The sequence below is a fragment of the Mercenaria mercenaria genome, chromosome 10 (genome assembly GCF_021730395.1).
Source record: "Mercenaria mercenaria strain notata chromosome 10, MADL_Memer_1, whole genome shotgun sequence".
NCBI lineage: Eukaryota > Metazoa > Mollusca > Bivalvia > Venerida > Veneridae > Mercenaria > Mercenaria mercenaria.
In genome coordinates, this window is record NC_069370.1 from 59664646 (window position 1) to 59692072 (window position 27427).

At 34.5% G+C, this 27427-nt stretch overlaps 1 protein-coding gene across 1 annotated transcript; it reads right to left on the bottom strand.

Annotated features, from left to right (window-relative positions):
- Positions 1 to 20694: 20694 nt before the first annotated feature.
- LOC128559952 (uncharacterized) lies at positions 20695 to 25234 on the bottom strand. Its single transcript, XM_053553193.1, has 4 exons — positions 25097 to 25234; positions 24256 to 24368; positions 23058 to 23206; positions 20695 to 22451 (listed from the first exon to the last, which is right to left on the bottom strand). The coding sequence occupies exons 1-4, from the start codon at positions 25151 to 25153 to the stop codon at positions 22390 to 22392; spliced, it is 381 nt and encodes a 126-aa protein (XP_053409168.1). The 5' UTR covers positions 25154 to 25234; the 3' UTR covers positions 20695 to 22389.
- Between the last annotated feature and the right edge of the window lie 2193 nt (positions 25235 to 27427).

The following is a 27427-nucleotide window of genomic DNA, read 5'->3' on the forward strand; positions in this document are numbered from 1 at the left end:
TTCGTAAAAGGTGAAAGTGATTTCTATAGCATCTTTAAAATCTGACTTTTGGAATAAGTTTGGATATTTCAGACATTATATAAATACATTTTGAACTCCCACTCTGTAAAATTATACACCTGGGAATAAGCCTGTAGCTAACGTAACTATTATATCTAATTTAAAGGTGATGCCTGATTAATTGTTATGACTATTATCAGGGGATCTCCACCTCAATTGACCCTTGACTGGTGGTTTGGTTTTCCCCCAATTGAATAACCTAACTAATTTTATTATTTTGTCTATTGAGGATTATTTAGTATTGTCCGAAATAATTGAACTAGCACTCAAGAATATTCCGTATGCTTCCGTAAAAAAAAATTGTGCCCAAACATAAATAAAAATATAAATATTGAAAACCAAATAAAATATAAACATTTTTACTGCCAGGTTGTACATGCAGATAAAGTTGTGCTGACAAAACGTTCAGCTACCAATCTCGGGACTGTAAGTTCGAAACAACTGTTTGACCATTTTTATTATCATTATTTTTTGTAATTTCCTCTGTAAACTTAGAATGCAGGAAAATTATCACTTATCGTGATTTATTGTTCATTTATTGAAAGAAATACACAAGTATTTGACATTCTTCTACATACAAGTTATTACCATAAAATGTTGTAAGAATAAAACCAGTATCAATAAAATGATATTATATTGATTTAATGAAAACAATCTGAATTGAAATCGAACCCACGTTAACATGTGTGAAAGTCAGAGAACTTATCACTATGCCACTGTGCCATTGGTAAACTTTGCATGTTATTTTGGTCAATTTAGATATTTTCAGGTTACAAATATGATGTAAAATAAAGAGTGGCACCTGTCAATACTAACGGACAACAACTTTCAATTTCTAAAAAATGCTACCTCCGTTCTAGAACCTGGGATAGTATGGTGCGGGGAAGCGATATATAAATTTTGTAGTTTAGGTTATACACATACTGAATAATTTGTAAGATTGTTTTTATATTAATCTAAGTATGTGGAAAAAAATCCTACAAAGTTTTGTGAAACAGGCTCAAGAGCATCTTTTAGCATGAAATATATCACTTAGAAATAACATAAACACAATGCACCATTATTTTTTTGTGCAAGAATCAATAATCTAAATCGCCAACACCCTGACAATGAGTTAGAGGTCCCACAATTAATGAATATTATTTTCATTACTCTTCCATAAATTGAACATCAGCTTAACTAAACCAAACACATTAAAAGTTCATCTGAACAGTTAAAAGGTCAGCTAAGGATAGTAGGGACACAACCTGTAATTACAATTCCCAAAGAGATGTGTTCTCTGCATGCAAATATTCAGTTATATTGCAGCAGGTAAACTTATCAATGAAATTAGCCATTAATAGTTTTAAAACCAAGTGTTAAAGTTGACTTTAAATAATTTGATTACAGAAAAAAATGGGTAGTTATCATTTAGTTACACCATTTTTTTCAGTGCAAATCTGTATTTCAAATAAAATGAATGACGGCTAATTAATGATTCTCTAGAGGACTGGTTGACATGCAGCAAGTAAACAATGCAGGTTAATACTGCCTGCTATTGTAATTGTATATTTAGATTTTATGCCATTCATTTCTCTATGTATAATAAAATCTGGCCTGGCCTGGCCTGGCCTGGCCTGGCCCGGTCCAGTCGAAAATTGAGCTCATCGGGCCAGGCCAGGCCAGGCCAGAGATTAGAACATGCCCTTTAATATTTGGTATGTAGCATTGCCTGTTGATCCTCTACCAAGATTGAGCCCGCCCGCTTAGCTCAGTAGGTAGAGCATTGGTCTATGGATCGCAGGGTCATGAGTTCGATTCTCGGGCGGGGCATATGTTCTCCATTACTATTTGATAAACGACATTGTGTCTGAAATCATTAGTCCTCCACCACTGATTCATGTGGGGAAGTTGGCAGTTACTTGTGGAGAACAGGTTTGTACTGGTACAAAATCCAGGAACACTGGTTAGGTTAACTGTTGCTGTTGAAAAATGGCGTTAAACCCAAAACAAACAAACAAATGTACCAAATTGTTCAAAGACCCTAAAGGTAAAAGGGGCCCCGCCGGGGGAGAAAAAAATTTTTACTAGACTTAAAAGGGAAAAAAGCAGTAGATTGCCTAGTGGTCCCCCCAAAGAGTATTCAAAGCACCCCCCAGTGGGGGGTGGAGGGGATTTTAAAAAATGAGTGTTCAAGGGGTTTATGGAAGGTTGGGATCTCCCCAGGTCCTCTCTTTGAAATAATCACAGAGGGGCACACAAAATAATTTTTTCTAGCATGGCATCATCAAATTTTACACAAAAAAATTTGATTCCTTCCATAACCATGCGTGAAAGAAAAAATGAAGCCCCTTTCAAAATTTTTTTCTCAGCACCAAGGATTTTGAAAACTTTGCACAGATGTTCAATATCATTAGTAGGCATGTCTCTCTCAAGACACCAGTAATTGATCAAAGGTTAAATTCACACTTGGGGGTTAACAGTAAAAATAGACCTCATCCTGGCTATATTTTACTAATACACATTTAGATGAAAAAATTTGGATAGGAGATTATGTTTTTCTAACTTTTTTTTTTTCACCCTTTTTAGTATTTTTAATAGGGAACGTGGATCAAGTTACTTTCCATTCACCTTTGCACAGCTCTAAGCTCATGTAGTCACTGTTTGTCTTGTGCATGCAGGCTCAACATTCTTCTAAATCTGTAAATCATTTAATTTCGTGGCATAAATTTCGGGGTTTTTGGTAAAAAAACGGCAATTTCGGGGGGATAGAATTCGTTAAATTCAACTTTTTGAACAAAAAATGAAGGGGAATTTTTTACTTGTCTTGGATAAAATTCGTGGATTGACCAACCAAAAAAATCCCAAAAATTATCCCCCACAATATTATGTTTACAGTTTTTTTAAAAAGATACCCCTGGCTGACCTTTTTCATGACCTTCTTTCATGTTTTGGTTACTTGAATAACATGATTCATGTGTATGGACTTGACAGAAAGAAGTTTTGTTTCTATATTATACCTGTATTTTAGGACTTCAGGAGAAATCACAGAGTTTACACGAGGGATTAATGAGTTGGACACCTGGGGGATGAGCACAGAACATGAAATTTTTTTCAAGCCTATATTTTGCACAAAAAAACCTTACCAAAGTTGGTTGCCCCATCTTTGGAAAAAAAACTTTTAAATTCGGATCTAAGCCAGAAAAAGGAAGGGGAAAAAATTACATTTGGGAAGTTTAACTGAAAATGAAAGGTCAGCTAGGGTTCTTTTTATCAAAAAAAAAACAAACTTTAAAACGTTAAAATATTCCACTGTTTTTAGCTCACCTGAGCACAAAGTGATCATGCTGTGTCCGTCGTGCGTGCGTCAAGTCTTCCGTCATCAGCAATTATGTTTAAACGACATCTCCAAAACCATTGAATGGATTTTGATGAAACTTGGGCTGGATGTTGCTTGGATGGTCCTCTACCAGAATTTTACAAATGGTTTCGCTTGGTTTGCAATAGGGGTGCTTGAGCTAAAATAGAAAAAATCTTCAAAAAACTTTCATATAAATGAGGCCGATTTAGAAAAAATTTTTCAGCAAAGTCCTTATGCACCCTTACCAAAATTATAAAATTTAAACCCAATTTTAATCAAAAAACTGGCCGCCGGGGGCCGGGGTCACTTTTTCCTATATGTATAATAAAAACTTTAAAAATCTTCTCCTGTGAAACTGCGGCCGATTTTAAAATAATTTTACATAAGACCCTTTGTGTACCCCACCAAATTGTTCAGATAATTTGTTGGAAAAAAACCGGCCCCCAGGGGCTTGGCATTTTTCCCATATGAATAGGGGAAAATTTTAAACACTTTTTGTTGAAACGCTACATATTTTAGAATAATTTAACACATTCAAAGGGCCCTTGGTGCCCCAGTTAAAATTATTTGATTCTAAAAAAAACGGGCTGCCGGGGAGCGTGGTCATTTTTCCCATTGTATATTGAAGAAACTTAGAAAATCTTTAGTTAAAACTTTTAGCCCGTTTTTTAAAAAATAATTTCACACAAAGTCTTTGTTGCCCTATAAAAAAGTGTTCAAATTTTTCTGAGTACCGTAGATACCATGTATAATGCGCACCCGGTATAATGCGCACCCCGTTTTTGGGCCCAAATCGGGGGAAAAAAACATTTTTGGCAATTTTGAGTGGAGGGAAAACAAAAGTAGATTTTACACGACCCGATAATAAATTTTTTTTTCCGGGGCGAGAGACATGGGTCTCGCGGTACAATTGATTTTTGTTTCTCGAAATAAAACCATAAAAAAATTTTTTAAATTGTTTTTTAAATTATATCAAAATTTTTGTTTTTTTAAAACATTTCTTCATCAAAATATTTTAAAAATTTTTAAATAAATTTAAATTTTTGTTTGAAAGAAAAATAAACCATTCGATCTTTTAGGAACGAAAGGGCAATCTAGAATTTGCGGACAGTAAGCACAGGGAGTAGTTCCCTTTACCAAAATGGCGAACTTGGGTAACAAACTTGTTTTGGAATTGGGAAAAATTTGTCTAACATGTTATTTGCGCACCCCGTTCGGGGGGGTCCTGGAGGTCAAAAAATGGCTTAACATGGGATCTAGTAAAAAAAAAAGGCCGCCAGGGGGCGTTGTTTTTTTTGATCAACAATTTTTAAACACATCTCCCCCAAAACCACTGAATGAATTTTGGTAAAAACTTTTGAAAAGTCCTGAGCCCTTTTTAAAAAGTTTTTTTCTTGAACAAAAGGTCTTTAGGGTTTAAAAAATAGGTTTTCACATAAACTTCAAAAATCTTTTTTCTCTAAGTTTTGATAGGGCTTGTGATAAAGGGTTTTTGACTTTTACCAAAATTGCCCAAATATTCCCCAAAGGTAAAAAAATAACTGCCCCCCCGTTTTTGGAAAGTACTTACTAAAGGTTATATATAAGAAACTTTGAGTCTTGACCTGAATCCATAAGTAGTTTTCAAATTATTGGGGAAAGGTTCAAGAAATGGGACATTCTCTACATTTGCTACATTCCCCTCACATTATTGGCTCTAACCTATTCAGAGTAGGTTAAACATAAAATAATAATTATATTCCAATCAACTGTATTTTTATAAACTTCAATCATGAAAAAATTCAGGTTCCTTGTTGCTAGGCAATTTTAGACTTAGTGAAATATCAAAGTTACATGGTACCAGAAAGCATAATTTAGTCTTGCTTTTCAAAATTTAAAAAAACCATTTTTAAAGGTTGAAAGGTTGTCAAAATATTGCTTGTACGTTTAAATTTAGAAATTCTGCCCTCACAACTTCTAATTTCAGCCCGAAATGTTCGAAACTCGGGAAAAATTACTAAAAATTTTAGGGAGCAGCCAAAAACCACTTTGGGCTTTGAAAAAAAAGATATTATTTCATGATCAAGAAAGAGGTGTAACAAAAACCTATGTCTAAAACTGGGGCTTACTGATGGGGTTTCCAAAGGTTTGGAAAACCCAGATAACCTTTTTTCCTTTTAATTCGGGGACTGCAAAAAGGTTCCCGGGATTTAAAAATTATGTGCTAAAAGAATTTTTGAAAAGTTACAGCAGCACTGCTTTTAATAACAAAAAAATTAAAAACAAAAAAAGGAAATGATTTTAAAGACACTATGTTAAACCAAAAAAAAAAACCTGTCAATAAACTAATGCATCTTTTTTTTACTTAATACTGCTTGTAAACCTTGTAGCTTACAATCCTTTTGAACAGCAAAAAAACTGGGACAATGATGTTTACGAGAATTTAGAGTGTTAGGTTTTTTTAAAGTCAGATTTTGGAAACCGCTGTTGAAATATTGTTCTTAAGCACAGTAAAAAAATTAAGTTGAGTGTAAGCTTTTTATAAAGTCAGATTTTGGAAACAGCTGCTGAAGTATTGTGCTACTTTGGGTCAATAATTAATTTGGGTTTTAAGCTTTTTTTAGTCATTTTTGGAAACAGCGTTAAATATTTTTCCAAGCAAATAAGTAACTTTTTATAAAGTCGGGTTTTTGGGAAACTTTGTTAAAATTGTCTTACCCTGGAAAAAAATTTAAAGGTTTTGACCCACCAAATGGTGAATATTTCAGTGTTAAAAACAGTTTTGCACAATAACTTACCAGTAAGGGGAACTCGAGAAAAATTTAAACACTTTTACTCGTGTTTTTTATAAATTTGTTTAAATTTAATTTCCTCAAGTCAGAGAGACAAATTTTCAAAAAAAAATTGCCACTGACCAAAACGTTTGCAGAAAATTCATTATACCATAATACCATTAACTTTGATAAAAGAAACAGGAAGCTATAAAACACACAAAAATCTGTATATCATTTTTTTTTCCTACGGTCCCTTATGAAAGGTTTTAAAAGGGAACAAAATTTTAAAAACTCAACTTAAAAAAATTTAAAGGGTCGACCCTTTTGGACTTTTTTAATTTTTGCCACTTCTTTAAAAAAACCCTTTTGGGACAAAAGAAAAAACCTACCTACATTTCTTCCACAATATGTAATCTAAAAGTAAAGGGCAAAATAGGAACTTTTACAAAAATGAATAATACAATTTCTGAATTGGACTGGGGTTTCCGGTGATTTTACCAGCCGAAAAACCCATCTGGCAACCCCCCATCCCCATGATTTCTGCGTTATGACAATAGTACTGCTTAATATGAAAGAAACAAAAAAATCAGGTACCTGAAAGTTTCCCCGTTCCTTTTGGGATATTTTCCGATAAAATAGTTATTTACGGTAAGAAAAAAGCGTTACGCTACAAACAAAAAAAAAGGGGAAAAAATTTGTTTTTGTGTTCATGAAAGCAGAATCATCTGCTTAGGGACTTTAAATTTTCCCGCGCTTTGTGCATACTTATGCAAGAAAGAGTCCATTTCTATTTGCTTTATTTCTTCTTTTTTTGTAAAATAGGTAAAAAAAAAAATGGTCAAAATAAAATTTTATATTTTAAACGATATAAAGAAATAAATCAATCATGTTTTTACAACTCAAGAATTAAATCCCTCGGCCACGTGCTAGGGGGCAGGTCCCTCGGGACGGATATTTCACTCTAAGGTCCTTTTTCAGGAATCTTTATGAAAATTGGCAGAATGTTCCCCTTGTGAATCATCATTTAAAAGGGGTCACGGTTTTCAAAAACTAGGTCAGTAGTCTAAAAAAAAAACCCTGTGACCTTTTCTAGGGCCATATTTTTTCTGAGTCTTCAGAAAATTTGTCAAAAAATTTACCTGTGATTTAGGCGGGTTTAAAACTGTGTCACGTGCCGTTAAAAACTAGGTCAGTAGGTCAAAAATAGAAAAACCTTTGTGCCCCTTCTAAGGCCATATAATCAAAGATCTTCATGAAAATTTGGGTCAGAACGTTACCTTGTGAAAGGGGTCAAATTCAAACGGGGCCCGGGCCCTTCAAAATAGGTCAGTAGTCAAATTAGAAAAAACCTTGTGCCTTTAAAAAGGCCATATTTTTCATGGGATTTTTTTGAAATTTGGGTCTGAATTTTTATCATGATGATTTTTAGGCAATTCAAAAAAGGGGCCCGTGCGGTCAAAAAAGGCGTAAGTCTAAAATAGACAAAACCTTGTGACCTCTCAGGGGCCATATATTTATAATCCATAAAAATTTGGCAGAATTCCCCTTTTGAGGGATATCAGGCAAGTTCGAAAGTGGGTCACGTCATCAAAAACTAGGCAGTAGATCAAATAATAAAAAAACCGGGACCCCTCTAAGGGGCCCAATTTTTATGGGATCTGTATAAAATTGGTCTGAATATTCATCTTGATGATACTGGGGTAATTTGAAAGTGGGTCAGTGCCGTCAAAACAGGTATAGGTCAAATAATAAAAAAACCTTGTAACCTCTCTAAAGGCCATTTTTTAGGGGATTGTAAAAAAATTTGGCCCCCATTTTAATCGATGATACTAGGTCAGTTTGAAACAGAATCATGACGGTAAAAAAATGGGTCAGTGGGTCAAAAAAAAGAAAAAACCTTGTGCCTCCGGAGGCCATACTTGTGAATGGATCTCCAAAAAAAATTGGTCAGAATGTCATCTTGAATATCTGGTAGTTCGAAAGGGGGCACGGCCGTCAAAAAATAGTCTAGGTCAAATAATGAAAAAAATGTTTTGACCTCTCTAGGGGCCTATTTTTCTGGGTCTGTATGAAATTTGGTTTGAAGTTTATTTTGATGATGTAAGGTCAAATTAAAACGGGGTCAGTCCCATCAAAAACTAGGTCAGTAGGTTTGAAATAGAAAAACCTTGTCCCCTAGAGAGGCCATACCATTGAATGGATCTTCAAAAATGTCAAATTTTCCCCTTTGAGAAAAATAGGTCAAATTTGAAACGGGGTCATGTGCCTTAAAAACTGGGCATAGTCAAATAAAAAAAAACCCTTGACCTCTCTAGAGGCCATACTTTTCATGGGACTGAAAAAGGGGGTTAATTTTCATTTTGAGAATCTAGGTCAAATTTGAAAGGGGGTCAACGTGGCCAAAAACTAGGTCATAGATCTAAAATTTTAAAAACTTTTTTGACTTTGAGGCATTTTTTTTCAATGGACTTCATAAAAAATTGATTGAAGTTCACCTTAAAGAAATCTAGGTAATTTTCAAAAACGGGGGTCACGTGCGTCAAAAACTAGGCCAATAGGTAAAAAAAAAAACCTTGGGACCTCTCTAGAGCCATTTTTTCATGAATTTTCGGGAAATTTAGTGAGAATTTTCCCTTGTGTTCAGGTAAATTTCAAAACGGGACACGAACCTTCAAAAACTAGGCAATGGGCAAAAAATAGAAAAAACCTTAGACCCTCTAAGCCCAATTTTCAATGGATCTTCATGAAAATTGGTCAAATTTTATCTTGAAATAATTATCTAGGTCAAGTTAAAAAATGGGCCCTTTGACTCAAAAACTAGGTCACTAGTCAAATAAAGAAAAAAAACGACGTCAAAACCAAAACGGGGTATGTGGGAAGAGGTGGCGATTCAGGCCATCATGGCCCTCTTGTTAAAGCTAAAGATTTTTATGTACTTCATTTATTCCCCCCTGGGGCTCATCTTTTTTTTGATAATTAAGAAGGATGGTTTTTATAAGCATACAATCTGACTAAAACTAAAAATTTGGGAATACCAGACACACTTTTTTTTTTGACAGGGATACAAATGCAGGACAAAAGCTTTTTAGTTTTTATCCCTGTTGATAATTTGATATATTTTTGGAGATGTTGTATAGGGTAGCAATTTTGACTTTCCCGAAACGAAAAGAAAAATTTAAAGGGGGAAATAATTTTGGTAAAACCCTAGCAAATCTTTGTTGCATTTTTGATTGCATTTTTAAATGGAATGCAGGATGAAAAGAAGGAAATTTTATGCTTTGCAAAAAATTTGGACCCGTGTTGTAGATTATATGAAGTTCTATGGTTATTTCCAAATTGGTTTAGGGAAAAAAAGTTTAACGTGATGACCTGATCTTTTTCCCCATTTCTGTAATTAATTTTAAAATTTTTTTCCTTCAAAAGGGGAAACCCCTTTAAATATTGATACAATTCAACCAGCCCTAAAACGGGTTGGGGGGAAGAAAGGGCCCTAGATTTCCAAACAAGATTGTGAATGAAAAAAAATTTCATAATGAAAAATTTTTTACAATATATCAAGATTTTGTACTGCTATACAAAAATCATTTTAAATTTTTTATGATCTGGGAAGTAAGATGCGTTTTTAGTCGTATACCTTAAGCAGCCCAGCCCCCATGGTGGGGGGTGAAAGTGAAACCCTTTAAAACAGCTAGTACTTTCCGCATTTGGGATTTAGTATGTTAGTTCAAGTGATTTTTGAAATATACAAGGGTGGGGAAATGACTTTAAAAAAAGCATGTAGTGGAAATGCCCAATTCCAGCATAGTAAAAAAAGTCGCTTTTAGAAACTAGAGATAATCCAAAAAAAAGTGGAAATTGTCAAACGTCACCACAAAAAGGCTTCGATCCCAGTATTCAACAAGGAATGGGAAACTATTTTAGTTCATTGCTTTATGAGAGCAGAATGAAACCCGTTCAATTTGATCCAACATATATTAATAAGGATGAAAGTGCTAATTTTTTAAATGAGCCCTTTTTCAATTGTGAAATAAGGTAACCTTTCAAATTATAAAAGGAAAAGTGCGGATGATGGTATTCCTCAGAATTTTTGAATATACTAAGATTGAAGCACCATATTTCATGCTCTGTTTAATGAATTATGGGAAAAGGTAGTTTCCCCGATCTTTGGGGGAAAGTATTTTTTGTCCTGGACACAAATCTGGGTCGATGGTAATCCAGGAAATTTTTGGGGTATTTTTATAACAAATGTCATGTATAAGATTTTTTCAGGGGTTGTGAAAAGCGACTTTATACTGGGCTGAAATGAACAGAAAAAAGAGAATCTCAGGCTGTTTTTGTAACACGGAAAAAGACAAGGGGGGGAAAATCAAGTTCCCAAAAATCTTTACATTTTTCATTGATGATTAACAAACCCTTTTTCGGGAAAATTTTGGGTCAGGGATTTTAACAAAAGAATTCCTGATTCAATTTCTATTTTTTGCTAGAGTAGCAAACTGGCTGAAATGGCAGTTAAACTGCAACACATTTTAAAAAAGTAGAATGTTTTGTCAGAGACTGGTAGGAGTAAATCTTGTAAGACAGAAATTATTGCTTTCCCTAATGGTGGCATCTTGGAATTATGAAAAATGGTTTTTTTAAGGGAAAGTAGTTAATATTTCCTCTGTTTATAAAAATTGGGGTTATTGTTCCACCCAAATTATCTTGGGTTCTGCACAGGATAATTGGCTGCTCAAGCTCAGAAAACCAATTTTCAATTATTCACATCAAAAACCATTTGGGTTTTCCCCACAATGAATTGTTTTAAAATTTTGATGCGGTAGTGAAACCAATTTATTTCGGGTCCAGATTTGGGGTTTTATTTTCTCTATTTTGAAGTTGATAAAAAAACCTTTTGTAAGAACATTTTGTAAATATTTCTACTAATAATTTTATTGCTCCGGGGGGTGCGGGCGCCTACCTTTTTGTATAAAATACTTTTTAAAATTGACGGTTTGGTGTAAATTATTCATATGGGAGAAAACAGATACCCAAAAAATTTTTAAAGATGTTAAAAACACTAGATAACAGGGGGGAATGTTGGGGTACTAAAATAAAAAAAATGTGTATACATATGGTTTTGGATTCTAGATAGTACAAGAATAGGTTTATGTCAAAAATGTTTTTTCAATGTTTTCAAACAACGTTATTAGATTTTTTTAGACAAAATGCATAATGATATAAACAGTTCAAGCCCCTGTGAACATTATAAACCTTTAAAAAACTATGAAACTGAACGATACCCCATCTTGTTACCTTTAAAATATAAAAAAAGCTTGGCCTAATTTTTGATTTTCAAACCATAAGTTTTGAATTTAAACAGGAGACAAAAAGAAATCCCTCGGGGTCAAGAGTCGCATACTGGTGAAAAATTTTATTAATGTTGTGAATTTTTGGGAAATTTTTGTTTTTTCCAATTTACAAGATTTGAGCAATTTGTAAAACAAAATCATACAAATGGTATCATTTGGTTACTGTAAACGACTTTTATGAATTGTTTTTTAAAAATGATAACCCCGAAAAAATTCACGACACTTTGGGGGTCGGACCCCCCCCACCCCATTCTCCCCCCCCCTTGGTTTAAAAACCAATTTAAATTTTTGCATTTTTTCCCTGTATTTAAACATAGTGCGACAAAAATGATTTGTAATATTTTTCCCTGTTTTTTTAAAAAAAGTATTTTAAACCACAAGCTCTCAAAATTACAAATATAAACATTGGGACGAACAATGGAACACTTGCTTGCGCTGGAAACCCTCCTTTTTTTTGCGCATGTCAAAAACCGGGGGCCAAAAATTTTTACCTTTCGGCAAAATTTTAACCCCACGTCATTCTTTTTGTAAAAAACCTCGGTAACACGGCTGAAGAAAAATCCGGGAAATGCAGTCGAAACGGGTTTAAATTTTTGGACCCGGCAACGATATGCCCAGTTCAAAGCGGGGTCTATCGCAAGGAAGTGTTCCATAGAATTTAGATAGATTTATTTTTATTTTTTTATTGATTTTTAACAGAATACAAATGACATTTGGGGACCCCTGTCATTTGACAGAATGAACAGATCGACATTGATACCAGTGATTTTTTGGTAGGGGTTCGTTTAAAAAAGTTTAACTGGCTATTGTTCCCTAGGTTGGCGATGTTTATACTTGAATATCGAGGCATTGATGGGAAAAAAAACATTTTTAGCTCTCGATTTTTTTTAAAAAAAAAGATGATTTTGTCATACTTAGCGGTTGTGGGTCGGGGCGGCGTCGCGCGGTCGGCTTGCCTGGTTAAGTTTTTTTGTTTTGGTCAGCTTTTTTCCTAAATATCAAAGCTATTTCTTTGAAACTTGGAAACTTGTTCACCACATAAGCTGACCTGTTTGCAAAAAACAAACTCCATCTTGATTTTTGCAAGATTTAGGGCCCCTTTTGACTTAGAAAAATCAGATTTTTTGGTTAAGTTTTTTGTTTTGGGCAATTTTCTCCAAAAAAATCAAACTATTTCTTTGAAACTTGGAAATTTTTCACCATTTTAAGAACCCCGTACATCAAGAAACCCAAATTTCCCCTTTCTTTTTGCAAGAATTATGCCCCTTTTTGGATTAGAAAACAGATTTCTTGGGTTTAAATTTTATGTTTTTGGTCACTTTTCTCCTAAACTGTCAAAGCTATTTCTTTAAAAAATTGCAACACTTTTTCACCACATAAGTTTACCCTGTACAGCAAGAAACTAACTCCTCCGCTTTTTGCAAGATTTATGGCCCCCTTTTGGGCTTTGAAATATCAGATTTTTGGGTTAAGTTTTTTGTTAGGGCAATTTTTCTCTTAAACATCAAAGCTATTTCTTTGAAACTTGCAAAAACTTTTCACCATCATAACTGACCCCGTACAGCAAGCAACATAACTCCATCCTGCTTTTTGCAATAAAAAATTTCCCCTTTTGGGGCTTAGAAAATCATTTTTTTGCTTGAGTATTATGTTTTTAAATCCCCTTTCTCATAAACTATCAAACCATTGTTTTAAAAAATTGCAACAGTTTTTAACCCTTTTTAAAGTGGACACTGAACATCAAGAAACATAACCCACCGCTTTTTGCAAGAATATGCCCTTTTTTAACTTAAAAAATCATGGGTAGGACAAAATTTTTATTACCAAAAAAAAATCAAAAATGAGCGTCCACCCCCGCAAGCGGTGCTCTTTTTTTAAAAACAGTGAAAGTTACAAAATGCGTTTTATGTCATCCCCCTAGCCAAACATGGGAAAATGCTAAAATAATTGGGTAAATTTAACCAGGGGGGGGGGAGAATGGGGGGGGTGTGGAGGCCCAGCCCCAAAATGTCGTGAAAAAAAATGCATGTTTGTTAAATTTATTGAATACATACATTTAAAATTTTGTTGAAGGGAAAAACCCCTTTGTTAAAATGCAAAATACCCAAAAATTGTCTTTCTTTGGAGAACCCGGCCCCAATTTGCGAGGAAACTTGGGGAGTTGCTTGTTTGGGGCTGTTAAAATATGCTGCTGCTTAATTATTGTTATTTATGTGATTTTTTTTTAAGCAAGGTTTTTAGCTAAGTTATACTAGGTTTGTAGTTTTTTTCTGAGTACTTTATTTCAGCAAGCAAATATCCTTTTCTACTAAGAACGAAAACAAAAATTTAAATTTTTCTTGGGTATTTCTTTTTTTTATACTTCGTTTTCTTTAAAATTCAGAAAGTTGTCTTCTAAATTTTTGGAAAGGTCTATATGGTTCTGTTATAGTGAAGGGGTCGCATTGAAGGGAAATTAAAGAGCAACTGAATTTGAGATAACAGCTTGGGTGGGTTTTCTGGGGGGGGGGGGGGGGGGGGGGGGGGGGGGGGGGGGGGGTTTTTGTTGTTTTTTTGTAAAATTGGGGGCCCGGTACACAAACTACATGTCTATACTGATACATAACATCATTAAAATTTCAAAATGAATTAAAATGAAAACAGGGGGGCATTAATATATCCTTATAAAATACTGAGCACTTTATAAAAAAAACATTGAAACATTGAACCTCAATTGGTTTTAAAAAAGAATTTTATGCATCTTTTCTTTTTTTAAAGCCAGGTTGATTGATATAATAGAAAAATTTGTATTTATCACCTGGCACATTGGTTCTACAGTATCTTTTCTCATTTGTGAATAGCAGGGGTGTCTAACATTTACTAAAATTTATGCATTTTGAGTGAAAGTTAAAGGGAAAAACTCCTTGATTTTAAAATCATTTTTAAAAGAGTTGTCTATCTTTAATGCTGGGTGCACAACCAATGTCTTTTTCTTCTTGTCGTTTCCAAAAACCCCATGTCTTAACTTCTTGCGTCGCAAACCACATGTCTTTTTTACTTTTATATTTATTATTGTGGGCCCTGGCCTTTTTAAATTTCAAAAAAAAATTGGTGATTTGATTTGATTATTTTATTTGTAGGAATTAATATCTTCAAAAGGGGTTTGCACATTACAAGGCCATACCCTTTGTTCAGCATTATTCAAAAAAATGAAACAATGGATCATAAGAGTTCCACCCAGGGGTCACTTAATTTTCTCAGTTATAAGGAACATTCCTCCAATTTTTCTTACCCATTTCAAAGGATGTTAAAAATTTTTTATGATAACTGTTTTGGGGTCAATGACCCTTACCTAGATAACCTTTATTTCTTTCATATTCATGTTTTTTAAAATTTTGGGAAAGAAAAACTTTATGGCACTGATGAGAAATGTAGGGAAATTTCTCTGGAAGCTATTCATGGTGCATGACCCTTTTTTTCACTTTTACAATGCTAAGACAATGAAATATATCCCTATCCAAACACAACCGCTACACACTTGTTACCCTACGTAAACAGTGACTAATTTTTATTATTTTCAGCCCCGATAGAAAACTCTTTGTAATTTACCACAGAATAGTTTCGTAAAAATTACTACAAAAATATTTAATTTCTCGAATACTTTTAAGCCTAATACAGAATAACCTTTTTTTTTTAAAGCATTATGAATACTTTTTTTAAAAGTTGTTAGCTCACCCAGCAGAGGTCTGGGGGCTTTTGGACAGTTCAATGTCCCTCGTGCGTTGCCCCCAGGTCCCCAACATTTTTAAAAAATCTTCTTTTTGAAAACCACTGGGGGGAATTACACCAAACTTCACAGGAACATTCTTGGGTGGCCCCCCCCTTTTAAAAGTTTTAAAAGAATTAATTCCCTGCAAAACTCTGGGTTTCCTGGCAACCGAAAAGGAAAAAATTTGAAAACTTCTTCCAAAACCCATGGCCTAGGGCTTTGATATTTGGTAGTAGATCAGTATGGTCCTCTACCAAGATTGTTCAAATATTCCCCCCGGGTCAAATATGCCTGCCCCGGGGGGCCCCCCTGATTTATATAGACTTTTATGGAAAACCTTTGAAAATCTTTTTTGTACAAAAACCCAGGCCCAGGGGTTTGATATTTGGGATGAGCATCTACCAAGATTTTTCAATTTTTCCCCCAGGGGCAAAAGTGGCCCCGCCCCGGGGGTCATATGGTTTATATAGACTTATTAGGGGAAAACTTTGAAAATCTTTTGTACAAAACCCCATGGCCAAGGGGTTTGATACTTGGGTTTTAGCATCATCTAGTGGTCCCCTTTCCCAAATTGTTTAAATTATTCCCTAGGGTCAAAAGTGGCCCCCCCCCCGATGCATATTTTTTATAAGTTTATTTAGGAAAACTTTGAAAAATTTCCCGTACAAAACACATGGGTAGGGCTTTTATAGTGGTATTAGCATATTAGTGGCCCACCAGATTTTTCAAATTATCCCCCTAGGGGGAAATATGGGCCCCGCCCGGGGGGGGCCCAAGTTTTAATAGGAAAAAAAGTTTAAAAATTTCTTGTCTGAAACCCAACACTTAACCTTTGATATTTTGGTTTGTAGCAAACTTATGGTCCCTTAAACCCAAAAATTTTTCAAATGTACCCCCGGGTGAAAGAGGCCCTGCCCCGGGGGTCCCCGGTTTTCTCTATCACACAAATCTGTAAGTTCAACAGTCTGTGCATTGATTATATCATTCTGATGTTTATAAAATTTCAGTAAAATTTTTAACTAAATTGCACTTTATTTAAAATTGTTTAATTTTTTTTTTTACAGGTTTTAAAAGTTTTTCATTGTCCTCTTTGTTTTTTATACTTTTTTAGTGTAGGCAGGGACTGCGATTTTTTTTTGACCCAAGGGTGGTATCTTTGACTTTTATCATTTTAAACAAATCAAAATTGGGTTTTCCCTTTTCACAGTTTCGATTTTGAACAGTCAGTTCGTATTCATTACATTTAATATTTAGTTGATAAACATTTAATATAATTTGTGTTTCATTGTTACATATGAGCATTTGACAGGCATTTAAAAAGCTAAGCTTTTGTTAGAACCTTCTTGTCTATCACAGGTGCAGTTTTTGAAGAAATTTTGACCACTTTATTTTCAATAAATGATATAGTGATTATCCAGAAGCTGATGTATGGTATTTTGGTGGTGCTCCGAAAATATTGAACGTTTTGACAAAATTCCAGATATTTTGAAAGTTACACAAGAGTGAAGTTCAACCTTCCATTTGATAAATCTAAAATTTGAAGCATTTATTAGCTCGACTATACAAATTATGGGGAAACTATCCTACTCACCCCGCATCGGCACTTTTCCGGGCCCCACCTTGGGTTAAGGTTTTTTCACACTTCTCTTTTTTTTCCTTTTTCCTGTAAAATTGATGGATTTTGCTTTTAAACTTAAAAAAAGTTATTTCCTTCATACCAACCAGCACAAGGGCCCAAAAATCTCACACCAATATTTCATGAAATTTTCCCCCTTTTTACTTAAATTTCATGTTAAAGTTTTGATGCACTTTCACTCTATTTCAGTTATTCCAAAAAGGATTGATTCAAACTGAAATGGTTTTTTCCACTCATATGACACAAGGGCCCCTAACCTGGTACCAATAGTAAGAAAATCCCCCTTTTTCTTAGAATTTCAGGTTTTAAAATTTTGATGCCCCTTTTTCCCATATCTTAGATATTACTAAATGGATTTGATTTAAATTTAAAATTGTTTAACTTTTCACCAATCATATGGGCCCAAAGGGGCCCTAACTTTGCCCCAATTTTTATGAATTTTTTCCCCCCTTTTTTTACATAAATTTCAGGTTAAAATTTTGATACACTTACATTCTACTCAGTTATTACTAATGGATTTGATTTAAACTTTCCACCCACAATAGAAACAAGGGATAACTCGGTACATTTTTCATGAATTATGCCCCTTTTTTTAGAATTTTAGGGGATTTTTATGCTTTTTACTCTTTTTCGTTATAAAATGATTTGATTCAACCAATAGTTTTTCCCTCAATTACACAAGTTTGCAAACAAAAACTGCACCAAAAATTTTATGAAATTTTGCCCCCCTTTTTGCTTAAAATTTTAATTATAAAATATTTTGATACACTTTATCCTTACCTCTCCTATTATGTAAAATGTTTGACACACTCAAGCTATTGTGCACTATCTTCATCCACCATTGGAGTCATTAAACACTCCACTGACAGCTCCAGTTTCCTCAAGTGTGCCCAGTTTCACTATCCAGCATCGAAATAGTTGAGTGTGCTGTCTCCTGTGTCAGCTCTTGTTAAAAATATGTTGTTGTGAACTTCAAGATTTGCCTAAATCACTTGCATTTTTTTTAATTTTTCAAATGCTTTGGACAACTTCTTCAATGGACTAGGTTATTGTTATCATTGTAAACTCCTTACTTGCTATTCATATTTTTTGTAGTTTTACAAGGGCAACAAATTTTATTTTCTGTGGTAATATAAATTGTTCAGTCAAATTTACTCAAATAATTATCATAAATTTTCAAGTGTTAAATTTACTAATTCAGTGTAATTAAGTAACATTTTTCCTGGAGCGGCAGAGAAATGTCAGTGTATAAATAGAAATTAAATGGCCTGTATCATTAGTGTTTGTGCTTCTTTGATTGTATGGTGCAAAGTATACTGTATTTTGAAAGTTTTGTTTGTACATATTAAAATGATTTACATTGATTCTGACTTGAGTTTTGAAATTTAACATTTCTGCAATGAAATGTTTTAGCACACAGACTCAGTAGACTACTGGTATTCTTATTCCTCAACTAGTTTAACTCAAACAGTTTATGGATAGGAGTGCTCAGTTACATTCATGATTCATACATTCTGTCCACAATTACTGGTCTGTGATGAATTATGCCCCTTTTACTAGAATTTGAGGTTAATTTTGATGCATTTTCACTCTATCTCAGTTATTATGAAATGTATTTGATTCAAACCTGAAGTAGTTGTTCCACATCATATTACACAAGTTGCATAACTAACTCTTGCACCAATATTTTATGAATTATGCCCCCTTTTTGCTTAAAATTATACTTATATAGTGTTTTGATACACTTTATCCTTACCCTCTCATTATTATTAAAGTTGAAAATACAAGCTAATATGGCATATATCTTATCCACCATTGAGTATTAAACACTTACTGATAGCTCAAGTATTCCTAATGTGCACCAAGCACTAAGCATACAAATGATTGTTTGATTGTGCTTAGTTCTGTGGTCATTTTGTTACTAATATGTTGTTGTCGTAACTCAAATTGCTTAAATCACTTATTTTAAAATTTTTCAAACGAATATCCTTTTAAATGCGCGACTAGATTAACTGTATTTCATATGGTAATATACCTTACTTGCATCATAATTTTAGTGAAAAGTCAAAATTTTATGTTTCTTGGTAATATATTGTCAGTCAATGTTCTAAATTAATTTATAAATTATGTAAGTTTAATGTACTATAAATCAGTGTAATTAGGTAATAACAATTTTTTCCGGAGGCAGATAATTCGTAGATATAAATAGAGATTAACTGGCCTGTTTCAGACGATGTTGTCACTTTTTGATTATATGGGCTGAATGTACTACCGCAATTTGAGTATATTTTGTTTATTAAATGATTTAATGAATCTGACTTAGAGTTTTGAGATTTACATTTTGACCATGGCAATGTTTTACACACGTATCGTGCATACTGTATTTCTTATTTAAATTTATCAAACAGTGTTTCGGATAGGATGCTCGTAAATCATGTCATACATTCTCGACATTAGTAGCGTCTGAATGAATTACTTCCGTTTACATAGCAATTTGAGGTTATTTGTGTATTCCTTATCTATTGTGAAATGATTTGTTCAATTCGATGCAGTGTGTCCATCATTTTCAGTTGCAATAGGAGTCCTCAATTTACAAACATGTTTTTTTCATATTCTTCATGCAGCGTTTAGTAATTGACCTTAATGATGTTTTGTAGAATACTACTATATGTTTTGTACATTATCTTATCTCCTCTTGAGTAACTTAAAAGTCAATGACAATGAATTAGCTTCTCAAAATAGACTACACATTTTAATATCTACATAAATATTATGGTGCCGTCAATATTCCTCTTGTTAGCACATCAAAGAAAATATTAGTTTCTATATGTCGTGACTACATGGGTTTTTAATTTTATGCAAGTACATATTGCTATCATTTAAAGGCATATAGCTTTGAAACTTGTTTCTTTTTCTAGGTCAATTACCAACCTCACAGGGTCAAGTCCCATTATTCTGACATGTATTTTGGGCAAATTATGCCCCCTTTTGGACTTAGAAAATTCTGGTTAAAGTTTTGCATGCAAGTCACTAACTAATGCAGATACTGGATTGAAACTCTATAGATATTTTAACATCAGGGTAATACTCCTGCTTCTGGAACAATGATTCGAATAGTCAAGCACTGACTGTCTTACAGACAGCTCTTGTTGTATTTTTATGTTCTATAACATTTTCCTAGTTAGTAGTGTAAAAAGTTGGAAACTGTAAAGGAAACAGGGAATTTCTGGAATATTGAAATAATGTTGAAAGACATTTATTTATCTGCAGTGGATTTCTTTAGTAATGATAATAATGACTGTACTTTTTCAAATAGTGTTATTAATGGAAATTCGTAACTGTACAAAAGTTTTGAAGGTCACAGTAAGTGTCAAATGATAAATTTTCAGGAAAATCACTGTTTCACTGCACACATTTTTTGTTGTACAAATAGGAAGTTTATCATGTAATAAGCATTCATAATGGCCACCCTTTACACAAAAAACATTATTTCCAAGCAAAACTCTTTAAAAATGACATCAAAGATTGCTGCCATGGATAAAAAAAGTATGCATAATTTGTTGTCTTCTAATTACATGTATACCACACGTCTATAGTATATTAATCATACAACTCATTTATATTGGTGAACATTATGGATATAATTATGACATTCATAATTTTTCATGGAAAAATAACTTTGTAGCATAATGCCATGGTCACAGCTTAGGTCAAAAACTCAAATTTTCATTAAAATAAAAAAAAAATCACAATTTCAAAGCAAATCATATTTATTTATTTATTGCTAACATAAAACAGATATAATAACATATTGTTATCATAATTGAAGAAACAGTCGCATTTTATAGCAAACTTATTTCAATGTCTTGATGAAATAGGAGTTTTCAAAATGGAAGGCAAGACGGCCACCATCTGCAAAATGTTTAATGTTTTTTCTTTTTGTTTTTAAACCTTGATTGATATTATAAACCAAACTATTATTTTCATGATTTTTGTATGTTGATGTACAATATGGACAGTTCATGTGAAGCACAAAAGGAAATATAAAGATGGTCAATGTCAAGGTCACAACTAATGTCAACTACCGGTAGTCACTTTTTCCAAAACAAGTCACTGACTCGGCACAAATCATTTCTGTGTTTGTAAACAAATAAAAGAAATACATGTATTATGATTTGTTCTGTAGAAATTCTGTAACCATTGCCTTTCTATACGCCCGAAGGGACGTATTATGTTATGACGCTGGTGTCCGTCTGTCCGTTAGCAATTTCGTGTCCGCTCTGTAACTCTTGAACCCCTTAAAGGATTTCAAGGAAACTTTACATAAATGTTCAACACACTGAGACGATGTGCAGAGCGCATGTTTTGGATGTCTCGCTTCAAGGTCAAGGTCACACTTAGGAGTCAAAGGTCATATCAGTTTGTCTGTAACTCTTGAACCCCTTGAAGGATTTCAAAGAAACTTGACACAAATATTCACCACACCAAGACGACGTGCAGAGCGCATGTTTCGGATGACTTGCTTCAAGGTCAAGGTCACACTTAGGGGTCAAAAGTCATATCAATTTGTTTCATGTCCGCTCTGTAACTCTTGAACTGCTGGAAGGATTTTAAAGAAACTTGGCAGAAATGTTCACCACATTGTAACGATGTGCAGAGCGCATGTTCCAGATGACTCGCTTCAAGGTTAAGGTCACACTTAAGGGTCAAAGGTCATATATGACTTTGCTTTGTGTATATTGCATTGCAGTGCTCTTGTTTTTGTTTGGCAGATCTCTTTTTTGTACTTGCAATAATTCTTTTTTTGAATTACTTCCCTTTTATGTTACTTTAAATAGCTTATTTTGAAACTTTTTTATTATAGGCCGTAGGGAAAAACCGAGACCACTTTTCTGTGGTACAACATGGATGGTACCTCCAATGTTAAGATGTATCTTTTCATATCTGTACCTGATAAGGATTTTTTGTTGACTTTGAATATTTTTTTTGTGGACTTAGATTTGTTTTTTGAAGTTTTCCTTTTGTTGTTCCAGTCCTTTGGGGCTACAACAGTCAAGTTCTTAAAATTTTGATACCATCCTCTGATGTAAGCCTTCGGGCGTATATTGCCCCGCTTGGCGGCGCTCTTGTTTTTAAATAAACTAAATGTATAGATTTCTAATTTGTGGTGGGGGACTCTCAAAGTCGTGTAAACCAGAACCCAAGACTTGTATCTTGCATTATAGCCTGTCTGGATATAAATTTTCACATTGGTCGCTCAGAAATGGGAATCCATTTAAGTCCCTGAATATCTTTCCTTCTTATGCAGATATCTTATAAAGAAAATTAAAATCTGTGGTAGCACAGAAGCTTATTAAGAATGTAACTGGCTAATCTTGTAACAAGGCCTTGTAAATCAGAAGTGCATCATCCACAGTGGAAGGTGCTGGAAGTCCATGTTGCTGTGTGATTCTGGAAAATGTAGCATTCGATTCTATTGAGCATCCTCTCCACCTATGAACACCCTAAGTTGCTGTCACTTGGTTTAAGTCGTCAATATTCACTTCCACCTTGTAGTCAACTGTGTCTGATGATTGAAAATAAATAAGGTCAAGCTTATGATTTTACTCCCTAGTATAGTTCTGTATTTCTGGCTTCCCTTGTATCATGTGGAATAGAAATAACGCTCGAGACTCGTGCATGTTTGGAACTGAAATTTTTTTTAACAATCCTGTTACTACTTCTTGAAGTTCTTCAGGAACTTAGAAAACTAGGTTATTGTTGCAGTTGTAAAATTTGTAAACAAATATTTTTCTTCACTGAAGACACTAAAGGGGCATTTATGAAAGTAATCTTTCTAAAATATAACAGTGAAAATAAAACTGATAATGACTTTCAATGCTTACACTGTGGACCTTAACTAAGCATCCAGTATATGTAGTGTAATTTTTGGAACCACTCTGATTAAATTATTCACGAGCAAATCTATGCAACAGACCCAACAAGAAAACTTTTGGCTGCCTTTGGTGTGTTTGCCCTCTATATGCTGAACTGAAATTACGGATTTGTAAGTGTTGGTGTTTCCTTGAACTGCCATCAATGCGTGTTACTTTTGCTTCATATATTGATTATGCGATATCTCAAAATAAAACACAGAAATACGAGAAGAGCGTAAAATATAACGGATGCATACCAAATAATTGTGGAATGTAATACATAAGGTCGGGTTTTCCTGATGGGCATGTAGATCTGCATGGCCTGATTCTGTGACTGTTCCACTCCGCTTTCGCCCTGTCTAAGTCTCTCTGTATGAGGTCTGTGAAGCAGAATCTTACGATTTCTCTGGAAAAACCATAATATGTACTAGTACTTATACTCCAGAATCATACTACTCATTCCATCGTGAGATTAAAAAATGTTGAAACTTTTATATGAAAGATGCGAATTTTCATTCAATATTAAATTTTGGGAAGACATGATAACAGAAATGTACCAATGTTATAGCCCAATATCTGAAGATGTAGTCACAAACAGCTTTATAATGTGAGAGAGAACTTGGACAGCTGATGTTTTAATCACACTTGGCAGCTGGAAGAAATATACAGCAGTGCAGTTTATGCTTTGGTAATGTTTGTTTTATTTAATGTTTTTCACCTCGAACCAAATGCATGTTCTAGAGAAGTACATTTTGCAAATGTATCACATCCATACTCTACAGCCTCTTGCGGTGGAGGGACTCTTAGCAAAGGAGTCCAATGAAAATTCGAACCACCGTGCAGCCCTGCATGTATCGTAAGAAGCGACTGAATGGCTTTAACAATTACAATCTCTCCAACTCTATATCCAGTGAATGTGTGGTTTTGATTCCATGCGTAAAATTAGATGTAAACATCCTCTTGTAAACATACTCAGTACGCTAGATTTGTTTACTGGTACTGGTAGCTTGTCCTGGAAAGATGTATTAACTGACAGTTGTGATATGACAGTGTTATTGACTGAAATATTGTTGAAAGTGGCATAAAATACAGGACAGTTGAATCCAGGCCTTGATCACCTACAATGGGGACTCCGTGGCCGAGTGGTTAAGGTCGCTGACTTCAAATCACTTGCCCCTCATCGATGTGGGTTCGAGCCTCACTCTGGGCGTTGAATTCTTCATGTGAGGAAGCCATCAAGCTTGCTTACGGAAGGTCGGTGGTTCTACCCAGGTGCCCGCTCGTGATGAAATAATGCACGGATGGGCACCTGGGGTCTTCCTCCACCATCAAAGCTGGAAAGTCGCCATATGACCTATAGTTGTGTCTTTGTGACGTTAAACCCAACAAAATAAATAAATGATCAGTATCATGAACATCAGTTATTTGAAAATTAATTGTTCAAGAAACGCTTACATATGTAATTGTTCAGATGTTGACAGCAGCCCTTCGTCCCCCATACCGGCAAAGAAATTCATCCAATAATCGCATGTTTCCTGTCGTAAGAAACGCCACCAACGTTCGATCCACTGAAATGTAATAAGTTCGTGGCTGGTCATGAATAGTGATCAAATGAATAATATTGTATCATGAGTGCTATCGACGGATTAGGAAGGTAACGCCCACTCACTATACTATAAACGGACCGTTGTGATATAAACGAAACTCGACTCGAGCAAACCCGGAGCTTTATAGATGTCATATAACAAGTTTAAAAATAGATTGGTCGAACTAAGATTCTAATACTGCTTCACAGTTTATTAGTTATTAATAAATAATAAAACGCTTAAACTGCAAATGCTACACTGGAAATGTAGCATGCTCCAAAAATATGTACTTTGTAATTATTAAATACTGTTAAAATGGTAATTAAAAATCAGAATGTTCTGTTAGATTGGTTTCCCTTGTAGTTAATTTAAATTGAGTATTCAGGAAGTACAGTGGTAGAAGCTGTGCCTAACTGGAAACAAAATTGGACTAAAGATTAGTCAAATGAATCTCTGACATATAATGAGAAGTGGGTTGTACTTTAAAGATTGACCCGGTCTTGTTTGCATCGGTGCCTCCATTAGGCCATATGTAGGTCAGGTAACACCAAGCTGAAATGAAATTACTTAAAAAGGTTTACCACAAGGCCTAGGTGAAGGCTGTCAATCTAAAACGAACACTGGAAGAGGTTAGAAAACAGAGCAGACATGAATTACTTCCAGTACTGTCGTTTCACTCCAAATACGATTTTTAAACTTATCTTGGTTACCTGATTTAAGTGACTAGAACCTCTAATAACACTTTTTTCACCCGCCATGTCATCCATATGCTCGCAACGAAATGCCTTTTGAATGTCCTCAAGTTATGTGTTTTCAGTACACAATCCATTCTTATACATCGAGGAACACCTGTAAGAATTTTTTTCGGAACCAGCTTTACTACCTTAAAAACCAGAAATGTATGTAAACATACACTTAAATCTCTGTAAAAGGAAAGTAAAGCAGTGTAGCTCAAAGTAATAGAAAGAATACAAACAAAAAGAAAAAAAGTACTTTTAATATTTACTTTACCTAGGCATCGATCATTTTACAAATTACTTTTGCAACAAAGGTGATACTGTCCAATAGAAAGTAAAACATGTTAATATTCATTCAATATTGTCTAATTATTTTACTTTATCAGAATATATACTGACATGTGAATTTTGATTTACATGCCTTTTGTTGGTCGAGGTATGGTTTTCAACAAACCACACAATGTCATGACATGGTTCCTGTCCTTCCCCCCCTGTTAACCAAGTAGCCATGAAGATGATAATATGATAATAACCTTGAAACTAATAGGACGAAAATTGGCAATTTGGTTAACAGCAGGGAACAGGTCTGTATTTCAAACAGGTATTATAAAACAAGAGTGCCAAGATGGCCCTAGGACGCTCACCTGAGTAACACACCATAACAGTGTAAACATGTTAGACCCAGTGACCTAGTTTTTGACACTACATGACCCAGATTGGAAATCATCCAAGACTTCATGATAACAAACATTCTGACCAAGTTTTATGAAGACTGAATAAAAATTTGGCTCCTAGAGTGTAACCAAGCTTTTTCTTTGATTTGACCTGGTGTCCTAGTTTTTGACCCCACATGACCAAGATAAAAAAAATTCTGAGATTTTATGGAGACAAACATTCTGATTATGTTGCATGCATATCAAATGAAAAATGCAGCTCCTATTGCATACAGAAAGTTTTTCTTTGATTTGACCAGGTGACCTAGTTTTTGACCCCAGACGACCAATATTCGATCTTGACCTACATTTCAACAAGAAGATCATTTTGATCAATTCACCGAAAATCCAGTAAAAAATACAGCCCCTATAGTACACACACAGTTTTTCTTCGATTTGTTTGGGTAACCTAGCTTTTGATCCTAGATGACTTATATTCAAACTTGGCCTAGATTTCATCAAGACAAACATTTTTACCATTTCTCATGAGTTTCAAACTTAAAATGTAGTCTCTAGAGTGTTAACAAGATTTCCCTTTGATCTAGTCTACTGACCTAGTTTTTTTACCCCACATGACCCAGTTTCAAACTTGACCTAAAGATTATCAAGATAAATATTCTGACCAAGTTTCACAAAGGTAGGGTCATCAATGTGACTTTTGGAGTGTTAACAAGCTTTTCCTTTGATGTGACCGGATGACCTTGTTTTTGACCCCACATAACCCAGTTTTAAACTTGATCTAGAGATCATCCAGAAAAACATTCTGACTAAGCTTCAGGAAGATTGGTTTATAAATGAGGCCTCTTGGGTGTTAACAAGCTTTTCCTCGGATTTGAGCAGGTGACCTAGTTTTTGACCCCACATGACCCAGTTTCAAACTTGGCCAAGCAATCATCAAGATAAACATTCTGACCAAACTTGACCTAGAGGTCATCAAGACAAACATTTTGTACAATTCCCATGAGTTTCAAGCTTAAACTGTGGACTCGAGAGTGTAAACAAGATTTTCATTTGATCCGGCCTACTGATATAGTTTTTGACCCACATGACCCAGTTTCGAGCTTGACCTAGAGATTATGAAGACAAATACCCGGACTAAGTTTCATAAAGATTGGGTTACAACTGTGACCTCTAGAGTGTTAACAAGGTAAATGTTGACGCACGACGCACACCACACGACACCGGACAATGACCGGTCACAATACCTCACCTTGAGCACTTCGTGCTCAGGTGAGCTTAAAAGGAAATATTGCAATATAACTCTTCAGTCAACTAAATAGGATTTACCAGCTGAACTCTTAGGAACTCTGAATTTTAGCAGGAGCACAGTTTTCATATCTTGCACTGGGTTCTAACGCACGAGATTGAACAAAATCATCCATGTTGTCAGCTGTTTTCACAATTCAACATCTAGTGACATGTACGATGGTACGATGACGAAAACGCGATGGTGCGATTGCATGATGATGAAACAACGATGGTACGATGGTGAAAACGCAATAGCACGATGATGAAATCGCGATGATGCGATGGTACGATGGTGAAATGTCGATGTAATATTGCGTTTTCATCATCGTAGCATTGCGTTTTC

Bases quoted from the DNA above. Each gene is read 5' to 3' on its own strand.
- LOC128559952 (XM_053553193.1), bottom strand. From the start codon at position 25,153: ATGGATGACATGGCGGGTGAAAAAAGTGTTATTAGAGGTTCTAGTCAC. The intron at 24,369-25,096 runs GTAACCAAGATA...ATTACATTTCAG, and splicing joins GTTCTAGTCACTTAAATCAG to TGGATCGAACGTTGGTGGCG. The intron at 22,452-23,057 runs GTATGCATCCGT...TTCAATCATCAG, and splicing joins TTACATTCCACAATTATTTG to ACACAGTTGACTACAAGGTG.